Genomic DNA, 25186 nt, shown 5'->3' on the forward strand with positions numbered 1-25186 from the left:
GTAACTCTCCTCAGGCTCATACGTAAAATGGAACAATAATTGTACCCATCTTCCAAAGTTAACACACATGAAATGCTTAACAAAATGTTGGTGATCAGGAGATGGACCCCTGCAGGGCCTCCATCTCCCTGTCCATTCTGGGACGGTGCTCCCAGACTCACAGCCATCCTGCCAGAGGTGGGGAGGGAAGGAAGGGGACATTGAGGCTGGCAGACCTTCAGCCAGGACCTCATGGTGGGAGCAGGCAGAGCCCTGGCCTTTGCCGGTAGAGTCTACCACCAGGCTCTCTGGAGGAGCCGTGGGATAGAGGATCCCAGGGACCTGTGCCAACTCTGGGGACACGGCTGAGCTCTGTCCACAGCCAGACCCACAGATAGACCGACTGACTTATGTCCCTCTAGTATCACCACTCTCTGGCCATGAGGCCTCCTGACCCATGGGGCCCTGGGACCCCACCCAGCCAAGCTCTTGTGAGGCTAGCCCCACACTGTGACCATGAGGGTCCAACTTGTGAGAGGGCAGAAGGGGGAACGGCAGCAGCTGGGAGACAGCCCAGGGTCCCCCTGCCCCTGTCATGGGTGCTGAGGGGTAAACTGAGGCCCACGGTGGGGGAGAGAGACAGAGCCAGGGCCCCACTGAGAGTCCTGAGATCTGAGCTTGGGTCTCAACTCTACCACTGCATCTCTGTGAGGCCTTCAGAGAGGCCCTCCCGCCCATCTCCCGGCCTCAATTTGCCCCTCTGTACGCTGGGAAGGGGAGAGGTGTGGAGCGGATGAGGGCCAGGGGCCTTGTGCTCTGTGTCTGAGTGAGCTGTTAGGTGTCTGCAGGGCTTTGATTCGATAACTGCCGTTCTACCCAGGGGACTGGCTGAGAGACAGAAACAGAGATAGACAAACAGACATAGGCAAACAGAGAGACACAGAGAAGAAGAGCTACAGAGAGAGATGGGAGAGACATGAGGTGGGACAGAGATAGACACACACAGAGAGAAACAAAGAGAACAAGAGAGATAGTGAGAGACACCGAGAGAAGGAGAGACAGTGAGGAGGGGGAAGGAACCCATAGGAGCAGAAAGTCAAAGAGAGAGAGAACAAGAGAGACAGAAACAACACAGGGAGATGGGGAGAGACAAAGAGACGGAGAGAGAGAAAAAGAGAGCGAGAGAGAGAGAGACTGAGAGAAAGAGATGCTCCAAATAAGAACAGTTGTTGGTCTCTGGCTGGAGGAGCTGATCCTTCGTTATTCCAAAATAACGAGGAATACCAAAGGGCAAGATTCCAGGGCCTTCGGCCAGGTGCTATATTGTATTGCAGAGCAACAATCAGCAAAGCGGTGTGGCCCTGGCACCAGAACAGACACTGAGGAACAGAACAGAATGGAAAAGCTCAAATACAGACCAATGTCTAGAGGGAATGGAGTTTGTGATGAACGCGGCATTTCAAACCAGGGGACGCTGGAGGATAGATTGTTTAACAAATGGTTCTGGGATAATTAAGGGGAAAATAAAGCTAATGACTAACCAGTCCATTTTTCCACCAACCCCTTCCTGCCCAGTTTGAAATGTCACCCTCATCATGTACCCTAAAATAAATTCCAGATCCATTAAAGATATAAATAATAATCTTATATGGATCTTGGGTTTATTGTATACCAGGCCCTAGGCTAAGCATTTAACAAGGTTGAGAAATTTAATCCTTACAACCACCCTTTGAGGTCGGTACTATTATAACCATCACAGTACCTATGAGGAAATGGAGGTATCGAGAGGTTAAATGCCTGGCTAAAAATCACACGAATTGCTTGAGCTGAGGCTGGGTTTGTCCCAGACAGTCTGGCTCCAGTACCCACACTCTTAACCTCTACAGTAAGTGGAAAAAATGAAGCCATAAAAGAGAATAGAAGCCAAGACAGGTGAACATTTATCTCATTTTCAAGTGGGAAAGGACTTTCTAAGCACAAAACCAGAGACAGTAACCACAGAAGAAAAGACTAACCTTGCTGACAATATAAAAACATCATAAGCATCACAAAACAGCATAAACAAATAGAAAAACAACTTCAGTAAATGATGAATTGAGAGAAAATATTTGCTATATATGTATGGCTGATGGAAGGTTAATATCCTTTTATATAAAGAGCTGTGACAAATCAATAAATAAAAAAGATGAACACCCTATTAGGACTAAGGACTTGACCAGACAACTGAAAAATAAAAAAGCACATATGGTCAACAAACAGTATAAGTTATCAAAAGATGCAAATTTCAACAACATGGTAATATTTTTCTTACCTGTTATGTTGAGAAAGGATTAAAAAACGATAATACCCACCCACGGTTAGCTTGAGTAGAGGGAACATAGAACAGGACAACCTTTTGGAAGAACAATTTGCAGAGAGGGTCATAAACCTTAAAAATGCACAAACGCTTTGCCCTAGCCACTCGATTTGTAGGAATCCGAGGAACTAATCAGGGATGATTATGCGAAAAAGCTAGAAACAACCTGAATGTCCAAAAATCAGCACTTGGTCGAACCAGTCGTGGTTCATACCAATGTGAGGACAGTCTGAACAGTTATGAAAGATCATACGTTGAAACATTTTTCAGTGACCTACCAAAATGCTCCTATTCATTGAATAAAGCAGAAACAAAAGCAATAGATAGCTAGATAGCATGATTCTAATTTGGTTAAAAAATACTAACAGTTAACACTCAGTGAGCATTTGCTAAGCCTGCAGAGACGAGGTCACCCCAGACCTGAATGGCCTGCTCTGTTCCTGGACATGGATCCTGGCCCTCTGCCCCGCAACACCAGGTCCTGAGGGTAGAACCCCACAGCTAAACCATGGTTGACAATGGCATGAAGTGCCCCCCTGGAGGGTCTCCTCATGCGGTGCAAGCGCAAGTTCAAGTTAATTGCTCAGCCCAACCTGACAGCCCACAGTCCTCTTTCGATCGGGGCAAACAGAATTGATGCTCATTCTTGTAAAATGTAAATGTCCTCCTCGACATTACTCAACACGCTGTTATTAAGCGCCAACTGTACAAAGCTCTGTGCTGGAGGCTGGGGGTCGGGGGGGAGAGGCAGGCAGGGGGAAGGCAAGACGAGTGAGCAGGAAAGGCGGTGGGAGAGACGGAGGAAAGGAGATAAATGGAGTGTGGTCAAGATGGAGGAGACAGTGACAGGGGAGACGGTCAGAGCCAGAGAAAGACAGAGGGGTGGAGAGTCTGCGTGCCAGGGAAACAGAGAAAGAGAGGGGCAGAGAAACACGAAAAGAGTGAGACAGAGAGGGACGGGAGATATCGAGAGAGAAGAGCCAAAGGTATGCCAGAGACGTCGCTGAAATTTCCAGTTACACCTGGACAGTGTTTCAAGTTGTTCAAAGCTCTGAGATTCATAAAGACTGGCAGTTGATATATTTAAAAAATCCTACCCGTCCACACATGGATCCATTTATTTATCTTTGCCTCTGCCTCAGCACTGATTAAGTACTTGATCTATCAGTCTTCTGGCGTTTGTTATTACTATTATTACTGTAAAAAATACCTTACCTGACCAGGACCACAGGAGCTGCTGCGTGCGTCTTGCTGGTCCCAGAGGGCCCCTGACTACCCCCCCAACCCAGTGCCTACCTCACTGTCGTCTCTTCCGCTGGACCCGCATCTGGTGGGGGAGAGCGGGGACACTCACCTTGGTGAAGTGGACTGACAGAAAAGGATCAGCCTGGCTTGTGGGAAACTGTCACATATCAAAAACAACTTTGCTTTTATACCGAGAAGAAAAACCACGGTGTGGAAGCCACAGACCTCTCTCTTCTAATAATCCAATTTTTTTTTCGATGAGTGTGTATGCTGATAATCACGGGGTGGGGGGGGGGTTCTCATAGTTTTTTCTCTCTTGCTCTCTCTCTCACTCGCTCGCTCTGTTTCTCCTCTTCTTGATTATGAGACTTAAACGGAAATTTTGAAATTTTGGGTTTTTTCTTTGCCCTTTACGAGTCATCTGAAAATATGATTTCTTCCCCTCACTACAGAGGTGAGAGGTATCAATGAGATAACAGGGCTCATGAGAAACCACAGTTTTTAAAACAAAAGTGTGTAGAGTTAGAAAAAAAGGGAAAAGAACTCAAATCACAGGGACATCCCAGGCAGGGAGAGATGCCACTCTGTGAGTGAGGGGATATTTGAGGGTCTCTGGGGAAAGGAAGAAAGGAACTGAGATGCTACGTGTGGATGGGAAACACCAGGGAAAGAAATGGAATAGGGCTGCGTTTCCAGAGGCCTTGCTCTGGTCCAGGCCTCAGTTTCCCCTTAAGTGGAATTGATACGGTCATCACGGTCTTACTGCCCAGGGGTGGGGAGCTCTGGATACTCTTGCAACCCATCTTCTCACAGAGGGTGAGAGGCATGGAAGTTACTTCATGGAGAAAAAAGCAGGGAGCCCCTCCCTACCCCCAACAATTCACAGAATCCAAGAGTCTGAGAATCATTGGCTCCCAGAATCCACTGAACATCACTGAGTGAAGAAAGGGAGAAAAGTCTTGCCTCATTACATCTTAGGGCCTGAGAACTCTGACCCAGAGGGGAAGGTCCCAACCAGGCCCCAGTATTAATGAATCCATCCTCACAAAGCCGAGAGAGGCTCGTTGGGACCCCAACCTTCTCATGGTCAGGGACACACCATGGCCTGATGCTTCTGAGGCCCTCAGCCTTTACGATTTTCTACTTCAAAAAGTCCCAGTTTCCAAGGATTTAGGATTCTAAATATCCACCATCATCCCCGTAGCTGACAATTATCTCAGATTTCCCATGTGCCAGATGCGGCGCCAAACACTTCTCACAATTATTGTGTTCAATCCTCACCACAGCCCTTGGAGATCCATCTTGTCATCATGGCCGTTATACAGATGGGGAAAACGGAGGCACGAAGTAGTCGGGCAACTTGCCCAATATCACAGAGCTGGAGGATAGGGGCCCTGTGTTCCATTGGTGCTGGGCTTTGAAACCGCCAGGTTTCCTTGAGCACAACGGTCTCAGGTTTTAAATTCTAGGCTGCAATGACAGGGAGGTTCTGAGATTTGGAGATTCTTCTGGGGTCTTGAAGGTTTCAGGTTGTCCAAGACTTGGCGGCTGCATTTCCTCACCTCAGCGGGCACCCCCTCCAACCAATGGTCAACAGGGGAGACCAGCCCCCAGGGGCTTCTCCTGACAGGCCGTGGCTGAGACTCCCTGCCCTTGGCTTTCCAGTGCCCTGCATGACCCAGAGTTCTGTCATCCAACGTCCACTCCAACCCGTCTGCAAGACTGGCTTCAGGCCTGGGAAAGAGAAATTGGAAACAGATTTTTATTCACATGGTATAAACCTACTGGCCAAGACCCACCCCTTTACCCCTTTCCTTCTTTTCCTCCCCCCATCTCCCGAATCCTCAAAAGAAGGAGAGCCTCTTTCCTCAACTCAGACTCACCTTTCTGGAAAAGCCCAGAGGGGGGCTGGTGGCCTGGCTTTGTGAAGACAAGAAAAAAAAAAAAAAAGGTGAATAGAAAAAAAAAATCAGCCAACAACAATAAAAAAAAAAAAGAACCCAACCCTCCCTCCCATTAGTTCAAAACAAAACTTTCACTGGTTGAGGCTTCTGAGTTGGTGGGACACGTCTGAGACCCAAAGATGGCCTGTGTGTGCCGGGCAGGCAGGGGAGGTACCAAGTGGGGTGAGGTCTCAGGTTGAAGGCCTGCAGGAACCCTGCATACAGCAGGGGCTTAAAAGATACGGCATGTGGTGGGGAGCAAGAGAGAGGGTGAGGAGTGCACTCATCAGGAGGGAGTCCAACTTTAGGGATGGCCCCAAGGTTAATTAATGACCCCTTGCTCCCTGTGGACTTGGTTCTGAACATTCCCTACATGTCCCATGTAACTATAAACCAGGTCAGTTCTAGAAGCCGAGGCCCCATTCCCTGCCTCAGGACCTGTTCCCTCCTGAGAGAGGGGGCTGGTTTTCTCTTTCAGGGTCCGAGGTGTGGGTTACATCCTCCCCAAACCACCTCTCCCTTAATGTCACTTGCTCCATGAGAGGAGTGCCAGGAAAGAAGGAGGAAAGCTGAGTGAGGGGTGATGCTGCTGTTGCTGATTGCAGAATGAGGGCCGAGGGGTCAGGTGGGCAGAGAGCGGCAGAGGTCCCCACCTCCTCTCTGCACTGGACTATATCCTCTCACATGGGAGGCTTCTGGGGGAGAGTGGACAGGATTAAATAGAGAGGTTGGTGAAAGTCCCCGGAGAAGTTGGCCTTTGACAAAGACTTGAAGGAGGTGAGGGAGGGAGCCATGTAGATATCTGAGTAATTCCAGAGGAAACAGCCAGCGCAAAGGTCCTGAGGTGGGAGTGTGCCCGATTTGCTCAAGGTCTACTAAGGAGGTAAGAGTGTGGTTTGAATGGTGTGAGTGAGAGGAAGAGGGGTAGGAGGTGAGGTAAGAGAGGGGACTAGGTGGGGCGTTAAACCATGCAGGACCTTGTAGCCCATGGTAAGGACTTTGGCTTTTACTCTGAGTGAGTAGGAGGCCATGGGAGGGTTGTGAGTAGAGGAGAGATGTGAACTGTCTTAGGACTTAACAGGATCCCTCTGATTGCTGAGTGTAGAATGTACTTTAGGAGTGAGGATGGAAGCAGAGGGATCAGTGAGAGGGAGGCTACTGCAATGGTCCAGGTGACTGATGATGGCACTGGCAGTGGAGGGGGTGGGGAGAGGGTATATTCGGGAAATATATCGAATGGAGAGCTGACAGGATTTGCTGAAGGATGAGAGTCTTGGGGCCAGACCAGGACACAGACAACACCCTAACTCTGTGGGCAGGAAGGAGTCCCTGGACTACTTAACAGCTTGAACTTTTAGGTGAGGAAAAAAAAGTTCTATCTTGTTTACGCCCATATTATTTTGTGGGGTTTTCCCTGTTATTTGCAACTAAACATACTGATTGGTTCCTGGCCCATAACCCCATCCTGGACACTGAGACCTGAGGAGGGGAGCCCGCCGGGGGAACTGCCTCCTTCCTAGGGATGCTGTGAGTCAGAACCTTGCATACAGTAGGTGTTCAGAAAATCCTCCCAGGATGGAGGGGGAATGTATGAATGGCCATGTTCACTGGACACAAGCTACAATTCTGTTCCCACGGAAGGCGGGATCTCAAAGGAAGAGTGAAAGGGGAATGAAAGGAGTTCACTAGATGAGGAAGAAGGAGCAGCACTCCTGGGAGAGGGAACAGTAGGAGCAGAGACCGGGGACAGAAAGAAGGGAGGTGAGGCCACTGTGGGGTGTGGAGCTTGAGTCCCGCAAGAAAGACAGGGCTTTGATTTGTGATTACGTTAGTCAATATCTGCCAGCATGCCCGACCAACTCTTGGCTGCATAGTCACGCTCAGTGTTTTCTGAGCTGGAGTGAGAAAAAGCTAATCTTCCCCAAAAGCTCAATCTTTCATTTGGCCATTCATTCAACAATGGTGCCAAGTCCTGGAGAACACTGAGGATGATAATCAGGGGCATTCTTGGCTAGTGGCACCGCTCAAGCAAAGGCTCGGAGCTGGGTAGGGCAGACCCACTAACTGCGACAGGAGAGTCCGTTTTGCTTTCTCAGATCTCACACTAGGATGCAGTCTAGGTCTTCAGGGGCTCTGGGCATTCATAGCCCTGGGGCAATAGGGAGTCACGGAGGGTTAAGGAGAAGGTAAAGCCATCCATGAGAGGCATACTCTTTCTAAGGGCTGCCTGCACTCTACGGTTCAGAGGCCCGACCACTCTACAGCTCAGACGGCCTACGAACCTTCTTCTCCTCTAGCCTCCTTATTGGCTGTTCATCCCCTCCTTCACACCAGCTACAACATCCCCGTTGGCTCCGCTCTTTCCTGTCCCACCTCCGGGTCCTTCTGTCCTGCTACACTTTCTAGCTTCGGCATTGGTTCATCCCGTTCTTGCACTGCCCCTTGAGGTCTCAACTGCCTTCACTCTGACTCCCCCATTGGCTATCTGCTACCTCTCTTCCTCGCTCTCGCCTTCATCACCCACTCCATTGGCTCTTCCCCTCCAGTCCCGCCTCCGAGGCCGCTCACATACCGCCTCTTGGTCACCTCTTGGTCACCAGTCTCCGTATTGGCTAGTTCCTCCCTGGCACCGCCCCTTGAAGGTGTAGTGCACACTCACAAGACTCCCCATTGGCTCGCTGCAGCCATTATCGTCATCCCTCCTCTACGTCACCTGCGCGCGGCTCCCCATTGGCTGTTCGCTGTCTCTACCTTCCGTCCCACTACCTACGCAACCCACGGATCTCCTACTTTTCCGGCCTCTCCGTTCGCTCCCTGCTGCCCCCATCGCCTGTAGCCATTCCGTTTTCCCCGCCGCTCCCACGCCGCTCCCGCTCACACTTCCCCATTAGCTGTCCTACTTCTGCTCTCTTCATCCCGGACCCCGCACCCCCCCCCCATTCACGCGTCCCCATTGATTCCCCGATCATCCCGCCTCTTACACCGCCCACTCTCGGGTATCCCCATTGGCTGCGTGCTTCCCCTGCACTCGCTTCACCGTCTACGTCACGCGTGCGCGGCTCCCCATTGGCTCTCCGCTCTACCTGTCGTCTCGCCGCCTACGCCCCCCCCCCCCGTGAGTCGTATCCCCCTCCCCCCGGCGCTGGCCTTCCCATTGGCTGCCCGCCCCTTCAGGCCCTGCCCCCGCCGGTCCCGCTGCCGGTGCCGTCGGTGCCGCCGCCGCCGCCGATATGGCGCGCACGGCCCCTGTGGAGCCCCCGCTGCGGCATCCCGCGCCCCCCTCGCCTGCCGCGGGCGAGCCCCGCACCTCAGTCGAGGCAGCGGTGGCCCCGCGGAGGGTGCTGTTCGCCGACGAGGCCCTGGGGCTGCCGCTGGCGCAGCTGCGCCGCTACCGGCCGTGGGGCGGGCCCGGGGCGGGCAAGATGGCGGTGGCGGCCGGGCAAGATGGCGTCGGCGGCGGGGCTGACGAGGACGACGATGGCGAGGATGGGGATGAAGGGGAGGAGGAAGAGGAGGCTTGCCCCGAGCCCTCGCCGCTGTGCCCCGTTCCCGCTGGCGGGGGGTTTTACCTGGTGCCCACATTTTCGCTGCCGCCCGCGCCGGGCCGTCTGGAGCGCTTGGGGCGCGTCATGGTGGAGCTGGAGGCACTGCTGCCGCCTCCCGGAGCGGTCCCCGGGGGTGCCGGGGTGTGGGTGCCTGGGGGGCGCCCGCCGGTGCTGCGCGGGTTGGTCCGCGTGCTGAACCGCTCCTTCGAGAAGGCGGTGCACGTGCGGGCCTCACACGACGGCTGGGCTTCTTTCTGCGACCACCCAGCGCGCTACGTCCCGCGCAGCCCGCCGGGGGCAGGAGCGGGAGGACCAGGAGCAGGAGATCCCATCTTGGATCTGGGCCTTGGCTTGGGCCCCGGCCAGGCGCCCGCCTCCTCGCCCGACGACGGCGGCCGCACCGACCGCTTTGCCTTCCAGCTGCCCTTTGCTGAGGGTGCGGGCGATGGGGCGCGCCTGGACTTCGTGGTGCGCTATGAGACCCCCGAGGGCACTTTCTGGGCCAACAACCACGGCCGCAACTACACAGTCCTGCTCCGGATTGCACCCGCTCCCACACCCACTGATGCCGAAGGGCTGCCCCAGCAGCAGCAGCTGCAGCAGCTGGAGCCACAGCCCGAGTGCCAGGGTCCCGTGGAGGCTGAGGCCAGGCAGCTGAAGAGCTGCATGAAGCCGGTGAGGCGCAGGTAATGTCTGCCAGCGCCACCTCCGCCAACGCAGGGCTGTGTTTAGGATGGAGGACAAGCATTCCGACCCAGGAGCCCCTGAGGCCTGCTCTCCAGGACAGGGAGGAGGGCGCATTCAGTCAGTCGGTCAAAGAGTAATGGAGACCAAACATGTGCTAGGCTGTGTTTTAATTACTGGGGTTTCATTCATTTATTGAATTGCACTGTAAAGCCCTGAACAAGACAGACATCTTACCTGCCCTCAAGGAGCATACAGGCTTTTATGAGAGACAGTTTGAAAAAACCAGCAGGTGAATAAGATACAGACGAATAAGTTTAGCTGCTGAGAGGGAAGTAAAATAGAGTAAGGGAACAGTTTGGGAGGGAATAGCTGCTTTAAGTAGGGTGTTTGGGGAAGGCCTTCGAGGAAGTGAGTCCTGGATGCTGATAAGAGTTATGCCCAGATATGAGGAGGGAGAGAGTTTGTAGAAAAGGGAACAAGGAGGACTTTCTGAGGAGGTACTGTTTAAACTGAGCCTTGAATGATAAAGAGGAATAGTTTTGCACACATAATGGGAGCAGAGGTGTTCTAGGGAGAGCGAACAGCAAGTGCAAAGGTCCTGAGGTGGGACTGAATCTGGTGTGAATGAAGGGTAGTGTGCTGGAGCGGAGAGAACTGCAGTGATATGGTAGTGTGGACCAAGGTCCTTACCAGTGAGAGGCAGGGAATCTGATCCCCATTTGACGGAGCAGGAAGCCAGGGTTCTAGAGGGAGCAACTGGTTGAGGAAGTGATGGCTCCTAGCTTTTCCAGTTGGGCCATGTCTGACCTTGAAGCCTGTGCACTCTCCTTACTGTTTCGCTCTAATTTAGTCTGATATCTCCTGTGGAGTTGAGGGGCTGAGCCCCTGCTCTCACAGGAAGCAGTGGCTCTGGCAGAGGCAGAACCAGATGGGCCTGGACTGGAAGCTCTTTACCTTTGTTTTTGCTGTACCACCTGTGACCATTCAGGGCCTGGGAGAAGGAACCACTTAACCCCAGAAGCCCCTGATACAAGATTCTCCTAGGTTTTCTCTATCAAGCCATGAGTTCTTCAAGAGTAGCAGCTCGGCCTGATTTTGGGGGGAATCACCTAAGTCTAACCTGGGATAAGTAGATTCTCCAAGCATGTGTGGGAAATGCATACATTTCCCTGCTCCTGGGAGGACTGGAAATGGGAATGGGAAAATGCTGTTTGGACCTTGTATATGCTTGATCAGAAGCCTCTGGCTGCAGCAAGATGTTTGTGATTCTGGAAGGGCCTTAGGCTGTGAGTAGTTCAGAAAGGTCTAGCTTGGGGCTGGTGGGCAGATGTGCCTGGGTAAGTGAGCAAGCAGACAAGTACCTACTTACCAACCTGTGTTGGTAACAGTAACCTGGGACTATCTGAGCAGGGTAGGCAGCATGGCTTTCCTTACAGGCGTAAGAGTGTGGATTCTGATATCAGTGCCTGGGTTCAAATCCCAGTCCTGTCATCTGTTGGCCTTATGATCTTGGCCAACTCATTTAACCGCACTGTGCCTCAGTACCCTCATCTGTAAAGCAGAGATAATTATTGCAGCTACTTCACAGGAGATGAGTAAGAGCACTCAGAACCAAGCCTGGCTCTTAGTAGTGCCATATAGGTGTCAGTATTAATGCTTAGGGAATCACAGATAGTTCCTTGGATTCCCCTCCCAAACTCTGCTCTGTCCATCACCAGCTGTGTAGCCTTGCCTCAGTTTCTTCATCTGTGAGCCTCCGTTTTCTCATCTGCTAAAGGGGAATGACAGTCAATTTGTGTGCTTGGATTGGACGCAGCAAGCATGGGCAAGGTAACTGAAGCATGGTGGTAGCTTTGAAAGATTAACAGTGGCCAACATTTAACGATCTCTGTGTTGAGAGCTTCAAGTTTGTTCTCTCCTGAGTCCCGCTGTGCATGCTGTGTGGTGTAGGTGCTATGGTTATGCCCATTTAATAGAGGGGGAAACTGAGGTAGCTCAGAGAAGTGAGCCAGCTTGTTCAGGTACACTCAGCTAGTGAGTGATAGGACCAGGGAGGAGATGGTAGGAACGTTTTTTAAAAACTACTGTTCCTCTTGAAGGCCTGATAGGATTCAGGGCAAATTCTGCATTTCACTCCAGGTGTTCCCATGTTCTTAGCATGCCTTGCTTTCCTTCTATTGATCTTAAGTGTGAAGCTCAATAGATTTTTACATATGTATGCCCTTGTGAAACCATCACCCAGATCAAGATATCCAGCCATTCCAGTGCCCCTGGCCTTAATTTCTGTCACTTTTCCCGAGTCGTCATTCCAGCTGGCTGTCGTGGGAGCCTTGTCTGTAAGACGCGACAGTTTGGGTAACAGAGTTTGGTCATTTTAGAGTGTGAAAGGAAGGGAACAGAGAAGTCAAAAAGCTTGCAGGGCCAAGGTGGGTGGAGAGGGTGTTTTTCTTTTAAAATACATGGGTGGTTTTAAGGAGAAATTGAAGCAGCCCGTTCAGACAATTGTTTTGGTATCTGGCCCCAGGTCTGTGGTTCCTAACATGACTTGTGATATTATTTTAAGTGGGCAGATGGCTTTTTGATAGCTTCTTTATCTTGATCTCAGCTCTTGCAAAGGGGAGGTTGGTGCTCATTGCAAGATCAGCGATAAGATTTTCTTTGTAGGTCGGTGGCTTTCTTGGCGAGTACCTTTCAACTTATTATTGTTTTAAAACTTGCGTGCTGCCGGTGACTTGGAGTGCTGTTGGAGAACAGCCGCTCCCTGCGACCCAGCCCTTCTGGGAGATGGTAGAGGATCTTAGGGGATAGCCTCAGCCTGCGGGAGCCCTGTTGTAGAGGGCTTCCCATTCAGGAAGTGTTGCCTGCAGGTCCACTGTGCACCAGCACAGCCACGTCACGTGGGGACACGGGAGAAGTCTGTGCTAGCCCTCAGGATACAGCTCAGAAACTGAAATGGCTGCATTCCTCGAGTTGCTGGACCAGGCTTTTGATAACCCTTAGGCTTAGAGCTGATCCATCAACAAGCATTTATTGAGGGCCTACCATGTGCTGGGCACAGTGCTAGGTTCAAACAGGGCCAAAGCTGCAGACTGGCGCTAAGATGTCAAAGGGCCGGTGGTGGAACCGGGTGGGAGGGGCAGGGATGGAGGGTTTGTTGTACAAGACCTGGCAGAGACCCTGCGGAGTATTTGCGTGTACGGTCTCATCTGATCCCTTCAACATTCCCTGTGAGATAGATGGTTTCGATCCCTCTTTTCTGGATGAGCAAACTGAGGCTCCCAGAGTCCAAAATCCCAGGGCTGGTGTGGGGAGGAGAGCCCTCCAGGTCTGCCTTGGCTTAACACCCTTGGGAGGTGTCCTATTCCTCTTAAAAATAAAGACTAAGAAAGCTACAGCATGGCTTTTGAGCACCCTCTGACCTCTCCCCCCAGTCTGGCCTCCAGGGCAGCTAGTCTCACTTCATGCCATCCTCTGCCTTCTGAGCTTCTGTCACTGTGGTCTTTCCAAGGTGCTTTGCCCTTTCCTGCCTCAGGGCCTTTGTCCATGCTGTTTCCCTCATCAGGAATGTTGGTCCGGTGCCCACTGCAGTCTCATTTTGATCCTTCAGTTCTAAGAGTGCTTCCTCCTGGAAGCCTGTCCATCCCAACCACCTCAGGCCCGGGTCTTTTTATAGCAACTGACCAGCCAAGCAGGCAAGCCCCGTTAGAGAATGTCATAGAGCAGAGGAGATGAGCATTGCCACAAATCCAGGATCATTTTCCACCCTGCCTGGCAGTCCTACTGTTTTATTCTGATCCACTCTTGTCTCGTCCCTGAGGTGACTCTTTCATATGTTCTTCACCTTCAGACTTCCTGCTTCAAAAAAACAAGTAGAAACCATAAGAATGGAACTCCCCACAACTTGTAGCCCCCAAGCCTGCAAACTGATTTCCCTCCTTTGTGTTACAGGGGAGGAGGGGGGCCCTTTTCCTCCCTCAGGCCAGTCTCCCCACTTGTGCTCTGGGTTCCGTTTTTCTGCCACTTGCTCCAGAACCTGACATAATCAGTTACCCTTTCTCTCCTGGCAGCTTTTCACTGCCCTCCTCGCTTGAGCCTCTCTATTGGCCTTTATACATGCCAGTGTCTCTGCTGTCTTAGAAATCTGTCCTTTGACCCCACCTCTGTCCCCACTGCTCCTGGCCAGCACCCAATCACCCTTCTCCCCTTCACTGTCGACCCCCCTCTAAAGAGTTGCCTACACTTGTCTTCTCCACTCACTTCTGCCCCTGCATCTGCCAGATTCCATAGGTGGTTTTTTGGTGTTTTTCTTGAAGTGGTTGAGCACTCCTATTTAAAACACTTTCTTCCCTTGCCTTGGGACCACACTCTGCTGCTTTTCCTCTGAACTCTCTGGTTCTTCTCTTTCTCCCTACTCTTTTCTTCAGCCTCATACATACAAACTCGGTATCTCTACTTGGCTGATGTCCCAAAGATGCCTCAAACTCCCCTTGTTCGAGATTGACTCCATCACCTCCTCCATAGAGTCCTCAGCAGCCCCTCACTCCCTGACCCCTCCATTGCTCATTTTCCTTCTAAGCATCTTAAGCCCTCCCTGACCCTGTAGTCTGGGCCAAGGCCCCTTGTTCTAGGGCATTCTTTCCTTTTCTGAAGGCCCTGACCTCAGTTTGTAGTTAGACCTTCATTAGGGGATTATCGGATGACCCTCTCTGCCCTGCTAGACTGTAAGCTCCGTGAGGGGTAGGGACATGGTCTGCTTTTGTTCACCACTGTATTCCCACAGGGCCTGCCACGGTGCCTGGCACTTAACAGGTGCTCAATAAATGTTTGTTGAAAGAATGAGTGTGAGTATCTTTTTTTGATGTCTTCCTGCACGCTAAATTGTAAGCTTCCTAGTCGGGTTTGCTCACCATTGTGTCTCCAGAGTCTGTCCCTGGGCTGATGCACAGTAAGCCCTCAATGATTTTTAGGTGTACCTGTAGCCGAATGGATGGGGACCCAACTTGCTATCTGAGTTGGCAGTTGGGAAATCAGAACAATCAAAGTCGAAACAGGATGGGCCAGGGGTCATCTTAGTTGTCTGGAGTGAGGATTTTAGTGTGAAAGTGATCCTCTTTTATTCCACGGAAAACTGATAGGGCATCATGGTCGAGGATGTGGGCCTGAGGCCGCCACGTGTTATGAAAGCAGCACAGCCGGGATCTGAGCTGGGTGCTCCTGTTCTGGTGCCCCAGTTCTCAACTGCTGTGCCGGGCTGGGTGATGTGTCTTACCAGCTGGGCAATGCTGGGCAAGTTGCTTTCCTCTTCAGAGCCTCAGTTTCTCTCAGTGGGAATTTGGAGTGGAGTACTGTTTGTTAAGCACTTTAAAGGCGACTTTCAAATATTTCCTCAATCTGCCTAACAGCTCTCTGAGGTAAGTATTACTATTATACCCTCTTCACAGATGAGGAAACGGAGGCACAGAGAGGTTAAGTAACTTGCTCCAGGTCACACAGCTGGTAGGTGGCAGAGCTGGGGTTATTCAAAACTACATGTCATGACCCTTTATTAAGATGTGAAATACATTTACTGGATTCCAACAAACATTAAAAAAAATAGCATAGAAAATAATGAGTGCATCACAACACGTAGTAAAGGTAAGTGTTGTCTCATTCAAAGAACAACATTTTCAGAGAGATGTATATATGGGTGCGTGCTGGGTTATGATGTAAAATGTATTTCTTACCGTGGGTCATGGCCAAATGAATGAAGTCATTGCTGTAGCAGAAGCTCATAGCACAACAAACTGCTCAGCTTCTTCCCTCCGCCCTACTGGATTGTCCGTAAGTCCCAGAACTGACACTGTGACACAGACTAGCTGGGGAAGACAGAGCAGTACCCCACATAACTTGGTGGCTTTCACAGCCTCCTTCAAACCCTGTTGTTTTCAGAAAGCAGATGGCTCAGGGTAACTGGGATTCCAAGTATCTCGGGCAGATTTCCGAAGCCACCTGTCCCCTCGGAGAGTCAGCATTATCTTCAGGCTGACTGCATGGGAGCTGGGGTCTGCTGAGTTTCCCTTTGGGTTTCAGCGCATGACCCACTTTGGGCTGGCCAGGTTCTTTGAAAACACGAGTGTTGGGGGCGCTCTCAGAGGACTTGGGTGGTGGTGGCAGTGATGTGACTGCTCTGAAAGTCTGCTTTGCTCTTCTCCACAGAGGTTGTCAGCCCTCACTTGCTCACTCCCTCTCTGACTGTGGCGATTGACTTTTTTGTTCTGTCTTGGCTGGCCTAGGCTGGGGCCCACAGCACCTCTTTCTGAAATCTCACCCCCTGGTCTCCCTGGGTGCCATCTGAGGTCAGAGGCCATTGAGTCTCCTGATGGCAGGAAGACTTCTCACGCCCAGGAGACAGGCGTGCAGGCCTGACACGGCCCATCCTAGACTACACTGTCTTGACTAGTTCTCGCGAGAGCACCCAGAGGATGAGTGCCCAAGATGCCCCCTGGTCTGTGCTACAGCTCGTGACTGCCCACTGCCCTTGAGGCAATACCACGTGGCGTGTGTGGGGTTGGTGCCAAAAGAGCAAGTTTCCTTCTCGAAAATTAGCAAGCATACGGGAGGTACAGTTTTGTTCTTAATCTCCTCCCTCCCCATTTTTCTAAGAACCCCTCTTCTCTGTTACTGATTAGTGAGTCAGTGTACATTTGTACTCCATTTCTTTCACTATCCTCCTTTTGATTAAAGTCATAGCTGCCTCCGAATATTTACTGTGAAAGACAGTTCAAGGATATTTAGTGTTCTTTTTTTTTTTTAAGCCCACAGTTTCACACACTGTCTTCAAAATGGAACCCTCTTTGGATGTTATCAGTGTGGTGTGTAGTTAGTAGTTAGTGGGTGTAGATACTGTTCCTTGAGCCTCAGTTTCTGCATTTGGGAACAGTTTCTGCAAAGGGAAGGGTGTTGCTTTGAAGGATAGATGTGAGGGTTTTCAAATGACTTGGTGTATCAATGAAAAGGGCCCACGGTGGAGGAGGTGAACAATAGATGCTGTACCTCCTGCTTTCATCTCTCTGACTTTGGAAGTAGGGAGAGTGACCTGTGTACTTCTGCCGACTTCGTGGATTTTGGGATTGGCTGAATTGCTTGACGTGATTTTTGGATGTTCCCCCTCTTCTCACCCTCCCCGGCTTTGGAAGAGATGTTCTGGGGGCTGAAGGATTTGTTTTGTATTTGTTTTTCTTCTCTCTCTTTTTCCTTCAAATGGACCATGGAGTTCTTTTCCTGCTGGTTGGCTGCATCCTGAGTTCCCCTCTCTTCTCTCTCATGTACATCTAGGACTCTGGAGTAGCTTTTAGAAGCCTGGTTGTCATGCACCTGCACTGGGCCAGATGGCAGGGGAAGGCTTGCCTAGCCCTGCCCTGAGAGGAGGGCTGCCTCTCTGTTTGTTTGTGGGTCTTGAGGATGCTTGCTTTAGAAGACCCTAGGAAGATGACATTTTCTCTAATGAAGGACTACACCAGCAAAAGAAGTCAGCAGAAATTGTGTTGGGCCACAAATCCAAAGACCTGGATTTTTGACCTACTAAGGGGACTGGTGCAGAACCAAGCCAGTTTGCTCCGAATCCCCCTTTCTCATCCGTGAAGTGCAGGAATTGATGGCTGGGCTCCTGGAGTCACCTACTTCATGCCCTGTAGTCTTCTGACTCAAATACCTCTGGTGTGATGTGTGAGCCCTAGTCTGTGGAGAAAACCAGACGGTCCCTTCTGGATCTTCCAGACTCTAGATCCATGTACATGGTTCAAGCTTCCTCCCCAAGGGTGCTAATAAAAACCAGTTCTTGCAGCCATTTCTGTTTCTGGTGGTCTCCTAGCCACATGTCCCCTGAAGGCAGGGAAACTGGGAATGAGGGTGTGGGCAAAAGGCAGATCAAAAGCAAAGCTTGAATGAAGGTGGAGGGAGTGATCTTGTCCATTATTGCTGCCTCTTTCTATCTGCCCTGGAAAGGACTGGAGGTGGGGCTGTGGTAAGACCCCAGCCTCCGTCATCCAAGAAGCAGCAGTTTGTTGGTTGAGAGCACAGAGTTAGGAGCTGAATGACCTGGGTTTCGATCTTTGCTGCATGACCTTGAGCCATTTACTTGGCTTCTGTTTCACCATCTGTAAGATGAGGATAATAAAACTGCTTACTTCAAAAGAGTAAAAGTACCTATCTCATAGGGTTCTCATGAGAATTAAATGAATATATGTGAAGCTCTGCTACGAAGTACCATAGTAAGCACTATATTCAGGTCAGCTAGTGATATTCTGTTTCTGTAGGTAATTGTGAAGGTAACTGATTGTGTGTTTTCAGAAAAGTTGCAACCACTTCCAGAAATGTCAACATCATCCTGTTACTTCTGAGGAAGAAAAAAGGTCTGAGCTATTGCCTCAGCTCTTCTCAGGTCTCCGCATGTGTTTTAGTTAATGGTTCCCTCATCTGCCTTAATTTGTAAGCAGTTGATACTCATTGGTGAGAATGAGAGCAGCGATTTCTCCATGATCCTCATGCCCTCACCCCTGGCAGGGACTGGCTGAAATACCCTTGGTTTCCGCCACTCAGACCCTGGGGTCTGACTTGCCTGGCAAATGAGGAAAAAAGACCAACAAATATCTATGCTTGATTCAGCCCCTGCTCTGTGCCAGGCCCTGTTGTCTGGCTTGATGTCCTCATTTCCCTCGACTGCCCTGTGCTTGGTGTACACATCCTGGCTCCCCTGTGCTCCGTTTTAAGGTGAGGAGAGCGAGGTTCAGGGAGGTTAAGTGCCCTGCCAGGCTGATATGGCGATGGGTGGAGGGTTGGCAGAGGGACCTTAGGCCTCTGTGATCTCGGGTTACTGCCTTTTCTGCTGACCTCCTTCCCATTCTTCAGTTGCTTCCTTCCTTCCCTTTGCTGTTTCCTGTGCCCCACAGTCCTTGCTTGCCCTTTCTTGGAAAAGATGGTTTCCTCCACAGCCAGAAATATACTCTAAAGAAATGATCCAAAATGTTCATTAAGCTCTGCCCAATGATGTCTGCCGAAGTCTGCTTTGTGGGAGCAAGATGAAGGAAACAACCTAGCTGCCTAGTAGGAAGGGAATGGCTACGTACATTAAGGTCAGCCCATGTGATAGGGGTAGTAAGCAACCATTTCAAATGTTTACAAAAGTATGTAATGCTGCTTCTTACTGTTAAATGGACAAAGCCAGCTGCAAAATTATGCCTGCAGAATCTAAGCGATTCACAGAATGTGTGGAATGAAATTTTCCAAAATGGTAACGGTGGTTGCCTCTGGCTGATGCGTGACTTTTCTCCTGCTTCCTTACGCTTTCCTGTATTTCGTCAATTTTCTACAGTGAGTGTGTAGGACTTTATGACCAGAGGATAGAAAGAGGCAGCAGAAGAGAAAACAGCAGCCGTCAGGTGAGGGTGGGCCAGCAGAGAGGCTCAGGAGGTGCCGGTAGGTGGCAGAACCAGCCTTTCAGGGCATCAGATCCATGCATTCTCTCCTCCGCCCCACAGGCCTAACGAGGAGGAGCTGAGGATGAAGAGTGCGGACGATAATACCCCTGCTGTGGGTAAGCGATTGGCAGGCTGGGGACTTTTAGCTTATATTTACCATTTCTTTCTTCCTCCCCTTTTCTTTCTCCACAAATTAAGAGGCACCTCCTGCCTTAGACTGTCGCAGAAAGCTTCAGAGGCAAATCTGCCAGTTGGCTAGAAGAGTATATTTTCTTAACCAAACCAGGCTTGTTTATACCCTTGCCTGGCCCCGACGCTGTCCTCTTCTTTCCAGCAGAGCGTCCTGATGTCCAGGAGTCAGTGGGTCCCTTGGTGGCCCCCACGCCTCTCCGTCCATGGCCCCAGATGACACTTCAGGTAAGCAGGCCTGGCAGCCTCTGGATGGACAGCCCGACGGGAGGCTGGGTGGTGGGGACTGACTTGCTCTGGGTCTGCCCTAAGTTGGGGGGTGGACCCCAAGTCAGAACTTGGTGGCAGAAGGGTAGAATGCAGTTATTCGCCTGGGCTTATAGAAATGTCATTTGTTAGTTTAGCAAATATTTATTGAGTGCTTGCTCTGTGCCAAGGACTGTTAGGGACACTGGTAATACAGTAATGACCCAAACGCTGTCTTCATGGGGCTCACTTACATTTTAGTGGACTGAGACATAATAAAACAAAATAGTAGTTAAAATATATGGTATTTTAGGTGATGATGAGTGCTAAGGACAAAAGAAATAAAGGGATAAGGAGAGAGAGAGAGAGTGTATGTGTGTGTGTGTGTCGGGGTGGGGGTTTGGGGGAGGGAAGACGTTTGCAACTTCAGATTGGGTGGCCAGGGAAGGCCTTGGTGGTCAGTGAGATTTGAGAGAAGATCTGAAGAAAGTGGAATAGTGAGGCATGTGGATAACTAAGGTAAGGGAAGAACATCTCAGGCAAGTGCAAAGTCCCCAAGGCGGGGCCGTGGCTAATATGTGTGAGGAACAGCGAGGAGGAGGAGGAGGCCGTGCTGTGGAGCAGAGTGAGTGAGGAGGAACCGCAGGAGGTGAGGTGGGAGAGGTGGAGGCACAGATCGTGTGAGGCCTCACGGGCCATGCAGAGGACTCTGGCTTCCACCTCGAATGACAGGGGAGCTGCAGGAGGGTCTGGAGCAGAGGAGGGCCATGATCTGACTTAGGATTTAACAGGCTTCCTCTGGCTGCTGCGAGGAAAATAGACTGCAGGGATGAGGGTGGAAGCCGGGGGACCCTGAGGAGGAGGCCACTGCAGTGGTCCAGGTGAGTGATGCTGGTGCTGGCAGGGAGATAGAGAGATTCTAGAGATGTAAGTGTGTGTGTGTGTGTGTGTGTGTGCGTGTTTTAACTTTTTATTACAAAGATTTTCAAACATATAAAAGTAAAGAAACCGGGAATTCCCTGGCGGTCCAGTGGTTAAGACTCCGCGCTTCCACTGTACAGGGCATGGGTTTGATCCCTGGTCGGGGAACTAAGATCCCACATGCCATGCGAGTGGCCAAAAATAATAATAATAATAAATAATAAAAGTAAAGAAACCAGTATAATGAACCCACATGTACTCATCACCCAGCTTCAACAAATTTCAACAGGTCTGTTCCTACTTTTTTCTATACCCCACCCCCTCCTCTCACCTTCCCTATGGAATTATTTTGGAAAAAATCCAGACTTTATGTCATCCATGAATACTTTGGTTTGTATTTCAGAAAATTAAGCACTCTTAAAAAAAACCCCACAATGCCACATTACCCCTCAGAAAATTAACAATAATTCCTTAGGGTCATCAAATATTTGGTCAGTGTTCAAATTTCCTTGTCTCATAAGTGTTTTAGGGTCCAAACAAGGTCAACACATTGTATTTGGTTGATGCGTCTTTTTAGATGTTTAAATCTGTCTCACTTTTCTTGCAATTTATTTGTTGAAGAAGCCTTGTTTGTCCTATAGAGTTTCCCACAGTCTGGATTTGGCTGATTTCATCCACGTGGAAACACATTTCTACTCCATTTTTATTAATTTATTCTATTTAATTAATTTGATCTAGTATTAAATTTAATTAATTTAATTTAGTAAACTATTACTTTTATTAAATATAACCTGTTATTATTAAATTAATTTAAATAGAATTGATTCTACTTAATTCTATTTCCATTTTATTTATTAGCTGGAATTCTTCTCTAAAGAAAAACTTTCTCACATCAACTATTTGGCTGCCTTGAGCATATATGCCCTGAGGGTATATGGTTTGTATAGAAAAAGCTGGATAAATACTTAAAAACTTCCCTTTTATTTACCAGTTTTCAGAAGAAATGAACTTCTCCAAAGGTGACCAATTAAGGGATTTAAGTTTTGGGGTGGCATTAATAACTCATGAATTTTAAACATATTTGATGAGTTTCAACCCATTGCACCTATTTATTTATTTTGACACTTAAATTGAACTGTCTCTGGCCAGTGGGAGCTTATTTCCATTGGCTCTAGAGTTCTTTTGATACATCCCCAACATTCTTTGAGCACTTTCTCACATTCTGGTATGTCAATATGTCCCAGCCTCATCTTGTACTTTCTCTGCCCCAAGCCTGGAAACAGTCATTTATTTCAGGAGCCCTGATTCCTTTTAGTGGAGAATGGTATTTAGAAACCAAGATCTGGGTGCTAGATGTGCTTGTTGCTACTAGATTGGTAATTGTTTCTAGGACTTGTCAAAAGACAGAGCTAGGAAATAAATTTTTTTTAAAGGAGAAAATACATGAATTCATATGGATATTCTGGATATGTTTTGGAGGTCAACCAACAGTAGTTACTGATAATCATTCACCAGATATTGGTGCCCACTGAATTCCTCAGCTTTATGATCTACAGGAAGCCCCCTTTTATTCCATCTAATTTTGTTATTTTAATGTAGACATAGTCTTTGGAGTTAAGAAAATTATAGTTCTTTACGGAGTTTTCATTTGGAAACACCTGTGGGGCTGGATGTGGGCTGTCACCAGTTCTCACTGTCTCTGCTTGTCCCATCCCCTCCTCTTCTTCATTCCCTTCCCTTTCTCTCCCCTCCCTCCCCCCTCCCCCTATGGCTCCAGGTTTCTGAAGTTACAGTGACTGGCAAACCCCCAGAGGAAGGTGATGTCCCCAGAAGCAGTCCACCTGTGGCTTTCACAGAGGTCCCCCAGGCACCGGCCATCAGGATTCCCCTCTCTTCCTCCCTCTGTGGCCTGGGTGGCTCTCCCAGGGACCAGGCCTCGGGGCCCGATGCAAGTGAGGGGGCAGCTGGGCCTTTCCTGGAACCCAGCCAGCGACAGGTGGAGGCCACGTGGGAAGTATCCAGAGAGAATGGAAGGGGCCGAAAGGACCCCATAGTGGGAGCTATCATGGATGAGCCCCCTGGGGGTCTGGAGGTCGTGAGTGGGTTGGAGGAGCTGCTTGGCGAGGACACCATTGACCAGGAGCTGGAGCAGCTCTACCTGTCCCACCTGAGCCGCCTGCGGGCTGCCGTGGCTGCTGGTGGGGCAGGAGGTGGTGGGGAGGGCCCCACAGATGGGGGGGTGTCTCCCAGCCATTCCCTGGGCATACTCACGGACCGCGACCTGATCTTGAAGTGGCCTGGCCCCGAGCGGGCCCTGAACAGTGCCCTGGCTGAGGAGATCACGCTGCACTATGCCAGGCTGGGGCGTGGTGTGGAGCTCATCAAGGACACCGAGGACCCTGATGAGGAGGGGGAGGGGGAAGAGGGGCTCTCCATCATACCCTCCAGCCCAGAAGGGGACACCCCCAAGGAATCGCCTCCGGAAATCCTCTCTGGGGCCCATCCTGTGGTAGCCACTATGGGAGATGTGTGGCTCCCATGGGCAGAAGGCTCAGGATGTAACAGCCCTGTGGTTCTGAGTATGGAGGGTCAGTTCACTGGGGCTCCAGAGAAGGGGATGGGCAAGGACTCTGACTCTTTGCATGTGAATAGGGTGATAGCTGGGGTGACTGGGTCACCGGGGGGGACAGAAGTCCAGATGGAGTTTACCACTGAGTTGGCAGACAGATCGGTTTCTATATCTGGCAAGGAGCCAGCTGCTCCAGTCCTGCAGGGGCAAGATCTCCCCCTCCTTGGTCCCTTGGGGGCTGAAGTCTGTCCTTCCAGCCTGGCCAGGCCCCATGTGAGCTCCCAGGATGAAGAGAGTTCAGGCCCAAGCCTTGAGCCCCCAAAGAGGTCTCCTACCCTAGCAGCCCCTGCAGAGAGTGTGTGTGTATTGCCTCCCCAGCTCTGGGGGCCCTTGACCCAGACTCTGGGGGTCCTGGCTGGGCTGGTGGTGGTCCCTGTGGCTCTGAACAGTGGTATGTCCCTCCTGGTGCTTGTGCTGTGCCTCTCTCTGGCCTGGTTCTCGTAGGAGCTGCTTGTGAGATCAGCAATAACAGGCTTCCCCCTCTCTGGGGAGGGGCAGCCCCTCCCCCCAGAGGGTTCAGATGGGATGTGTGGCCTGTACAGCGAAGGGTCCTTTGCTTCTGAGAATGCTTGACTGGAGAGAGGCCTTCCTGTCCCTTAGCTCTCCAGTCACCATGGGGCTCCCTGCGGTGATATCAGTGGAGAGAAACAGCATGGGTGGATGGTGTGAGTGAGAACTTTCAGAATGGAACTGGGCATGTCCTCCCTTCCCATCCCGCCCCCCCCCCAAGCCTGTATTTATTTTTGTATAATTCTCTGGATGAGGGAGAGTGGTCATGAGCTGGTCTTGGGGCACAATTACCCAGAGATATATTTATTAACAGCCAACCTGTGCAACCTGCTGGAGCTTTATTTTTAATTTAATTTATATAGAGTACCTATTATTATATGCCACAATACAGCTCTATGAGAAACGATGTGTCTTGTGCAATGTTCTCCTGTTTGGGTCTGAATGTGCAGGGTGGTCACGTTCTGTGGGAGGACCACGGTGGGGAGTGGGTAGGGGTGGGTGGGATGTGGTCATTGCCTGCTGCTGCTGCTTCAATATGTCCTTGAGGATCTGTGTCACCTCATCTTGTGGTACTAATCCATGTGGTCTGGTGGTCTTTGGGGGGCAGGTCCTTTGGTCTTTTCCACATTCAGGGAGGGAGGAAGAATGGTGGCCACATGAGTGTTTGGTGTCACATACATGACTGCATGACATGTGGTCAGCTGTGGTTGAGGGGATATTTGTTGTGAATCAGCCACAAGGTTTTGAGGTTCGTGGGAAAAAAACGCCAAAACACAGCCTTTGACACTAGCAGGGAGAGCCCTCTGCCCTCAAGACTGAGGAGGCCTCAGAAAGGACAGAGGACTTAATGTGCTGTGAAAAATTCATTTCAGAGTTGCTGTCCACAGACATTGCATTCTAACTCAAAACTGGAAACCCAGAAGCTTTGAAAGAAAGGATAGATGTATATACTGCATGCAAATAAAAAACTCTGCATAGCAAAATAAAGCACAATATATTTGTTTGCTTCCCTTCACAGCAAAACTTTATACCAGCTTTCTTCAGTCCTTCTCCCCCAGGGCTCCAGTGCTTTTCCTTAACCGCAATTGGATTTTTTTGCCCAACCACTTCAGCAAAAGTGCTGAAGTCACTGATGATATTCACAATGTTCTATCAACAGTCAAGTCTCAGACCTCGTCTTACTTGACCTATTGGCAGCCTTTGACACAGTTAGCCATCTCCTCAACCTTAAAATCCTTTCTTCACTTGGTTTCCAGGATACCACACTCTCGTAGTTTTCCTCTTTCCTCACTGGCCACTCTTCTAGAACACTACCTGGCACATAGTAAGTTCTCAATAAATACCTATTGAATGAAATAAAAGAACAAACAAACGTGTGTGGGAAAATACAGAGACACGGCTAGAGAACTTAGTTGGTCATTCAGTGGTTACAGCTCACTTTAGTTCCACAAGTGTTGACGTCTGCTCTGCTCTGAGGACAC

General features: G+C 50.2%; 1 protein-coding gene and 1 long non-coding RNA gene across 3 annotated transcripts; one reads left to right on the top strand and one right to left on the bottom strand.

The window, feature by feature from the left end:
• Window positions 1–1945: 1945 nt before the first annotated feature.
• On the bottom strand, window positions 1946–8259 carry LOC130706483 (uncharacterized). The gene is made up of 3 exons (XR_009006710.1): window positions 8096–8259; window positions 5464–5500; window positions 1946–5314 (listed from the first exon to the last, which is right to left on the bottom strand). It is a non-coding gene; the product is annotated as an uncharacterized LOC130706483 (long non-coding RNA).
• A 463-nt stretch (window positions 8260–8722) lies between these two features.
• Window positions 8723–24094, top strand: PPP1R3F (protein phosphatase 1 regulatory subunit 3F). 2 transcript variants are annotated; one of them, XM_007182651.2, is made up of 4 exons: window positions 8723–9754; window positions 19271–19326; window positions 19545–19627; window positions 22344–24094. In XM_007182651.2, the coding sequence occupies exons 1-4, from the start codon at window positions 8754–8756 to the stop codon at window positions 23637–23639; spliced, it is 2436 nt and encodes an 811-aa protein (XP_007182713.2). In that variant the 5' UTR covers window positions 8723–8753; the 3' UTR covers window positions 23640–24094. The 2 variants fall into 2 exon arrangements, with proteins under 2 accessions (XP_007182713.2, XP_007182714.2); XM_007182652.3 differs by having other exon boundaries at window positions 19548–19627.
• Window positions 24095–25186: the final 1092 nt, after the last annotated feature.

The sequence above is a fragment of the Balaenoptera acutorostrata genome, chromosome X (assembly GCF_949987535.1).
Source record: "Balaenoptera acutorostrata chromosome X, mBalAcu1.1, whole genome shotgun sequence".
Taxonomy (NCBI): Eukaryota; Metazoa; Chordata; class Mammalia; order Artiodactyla; family Balaenopteridae; genus Balaenoptera; species Balaenoptera acutorostrata.

Excerpts from the sequence above, each read along its gene's own strand:
- PPP1R3F (XM_007182651.2), top strand. The coding sequence starts at position 8,754 with ATGGCGCGCACGGCCCCTGTGGAGCCCCCGCTGCGGCATCCCGCGCCC. Across the intron at positions 9,755-19,270 it reads ATGAAGCCGGTGAGGCGCAG|GCCTAACGAGGAGGAGCTGA; the intron begins GTAATGTCTGCC and ends TCCGCCCCACAG. Across the intron at positions 19,628-22,343 it reads GGCCCCAGATGACACTTCAG|GTTTCTGAAGTTACAGTGAC; the intron begins GTAAGCAGGCCT and ends CTATGGCTCCAG.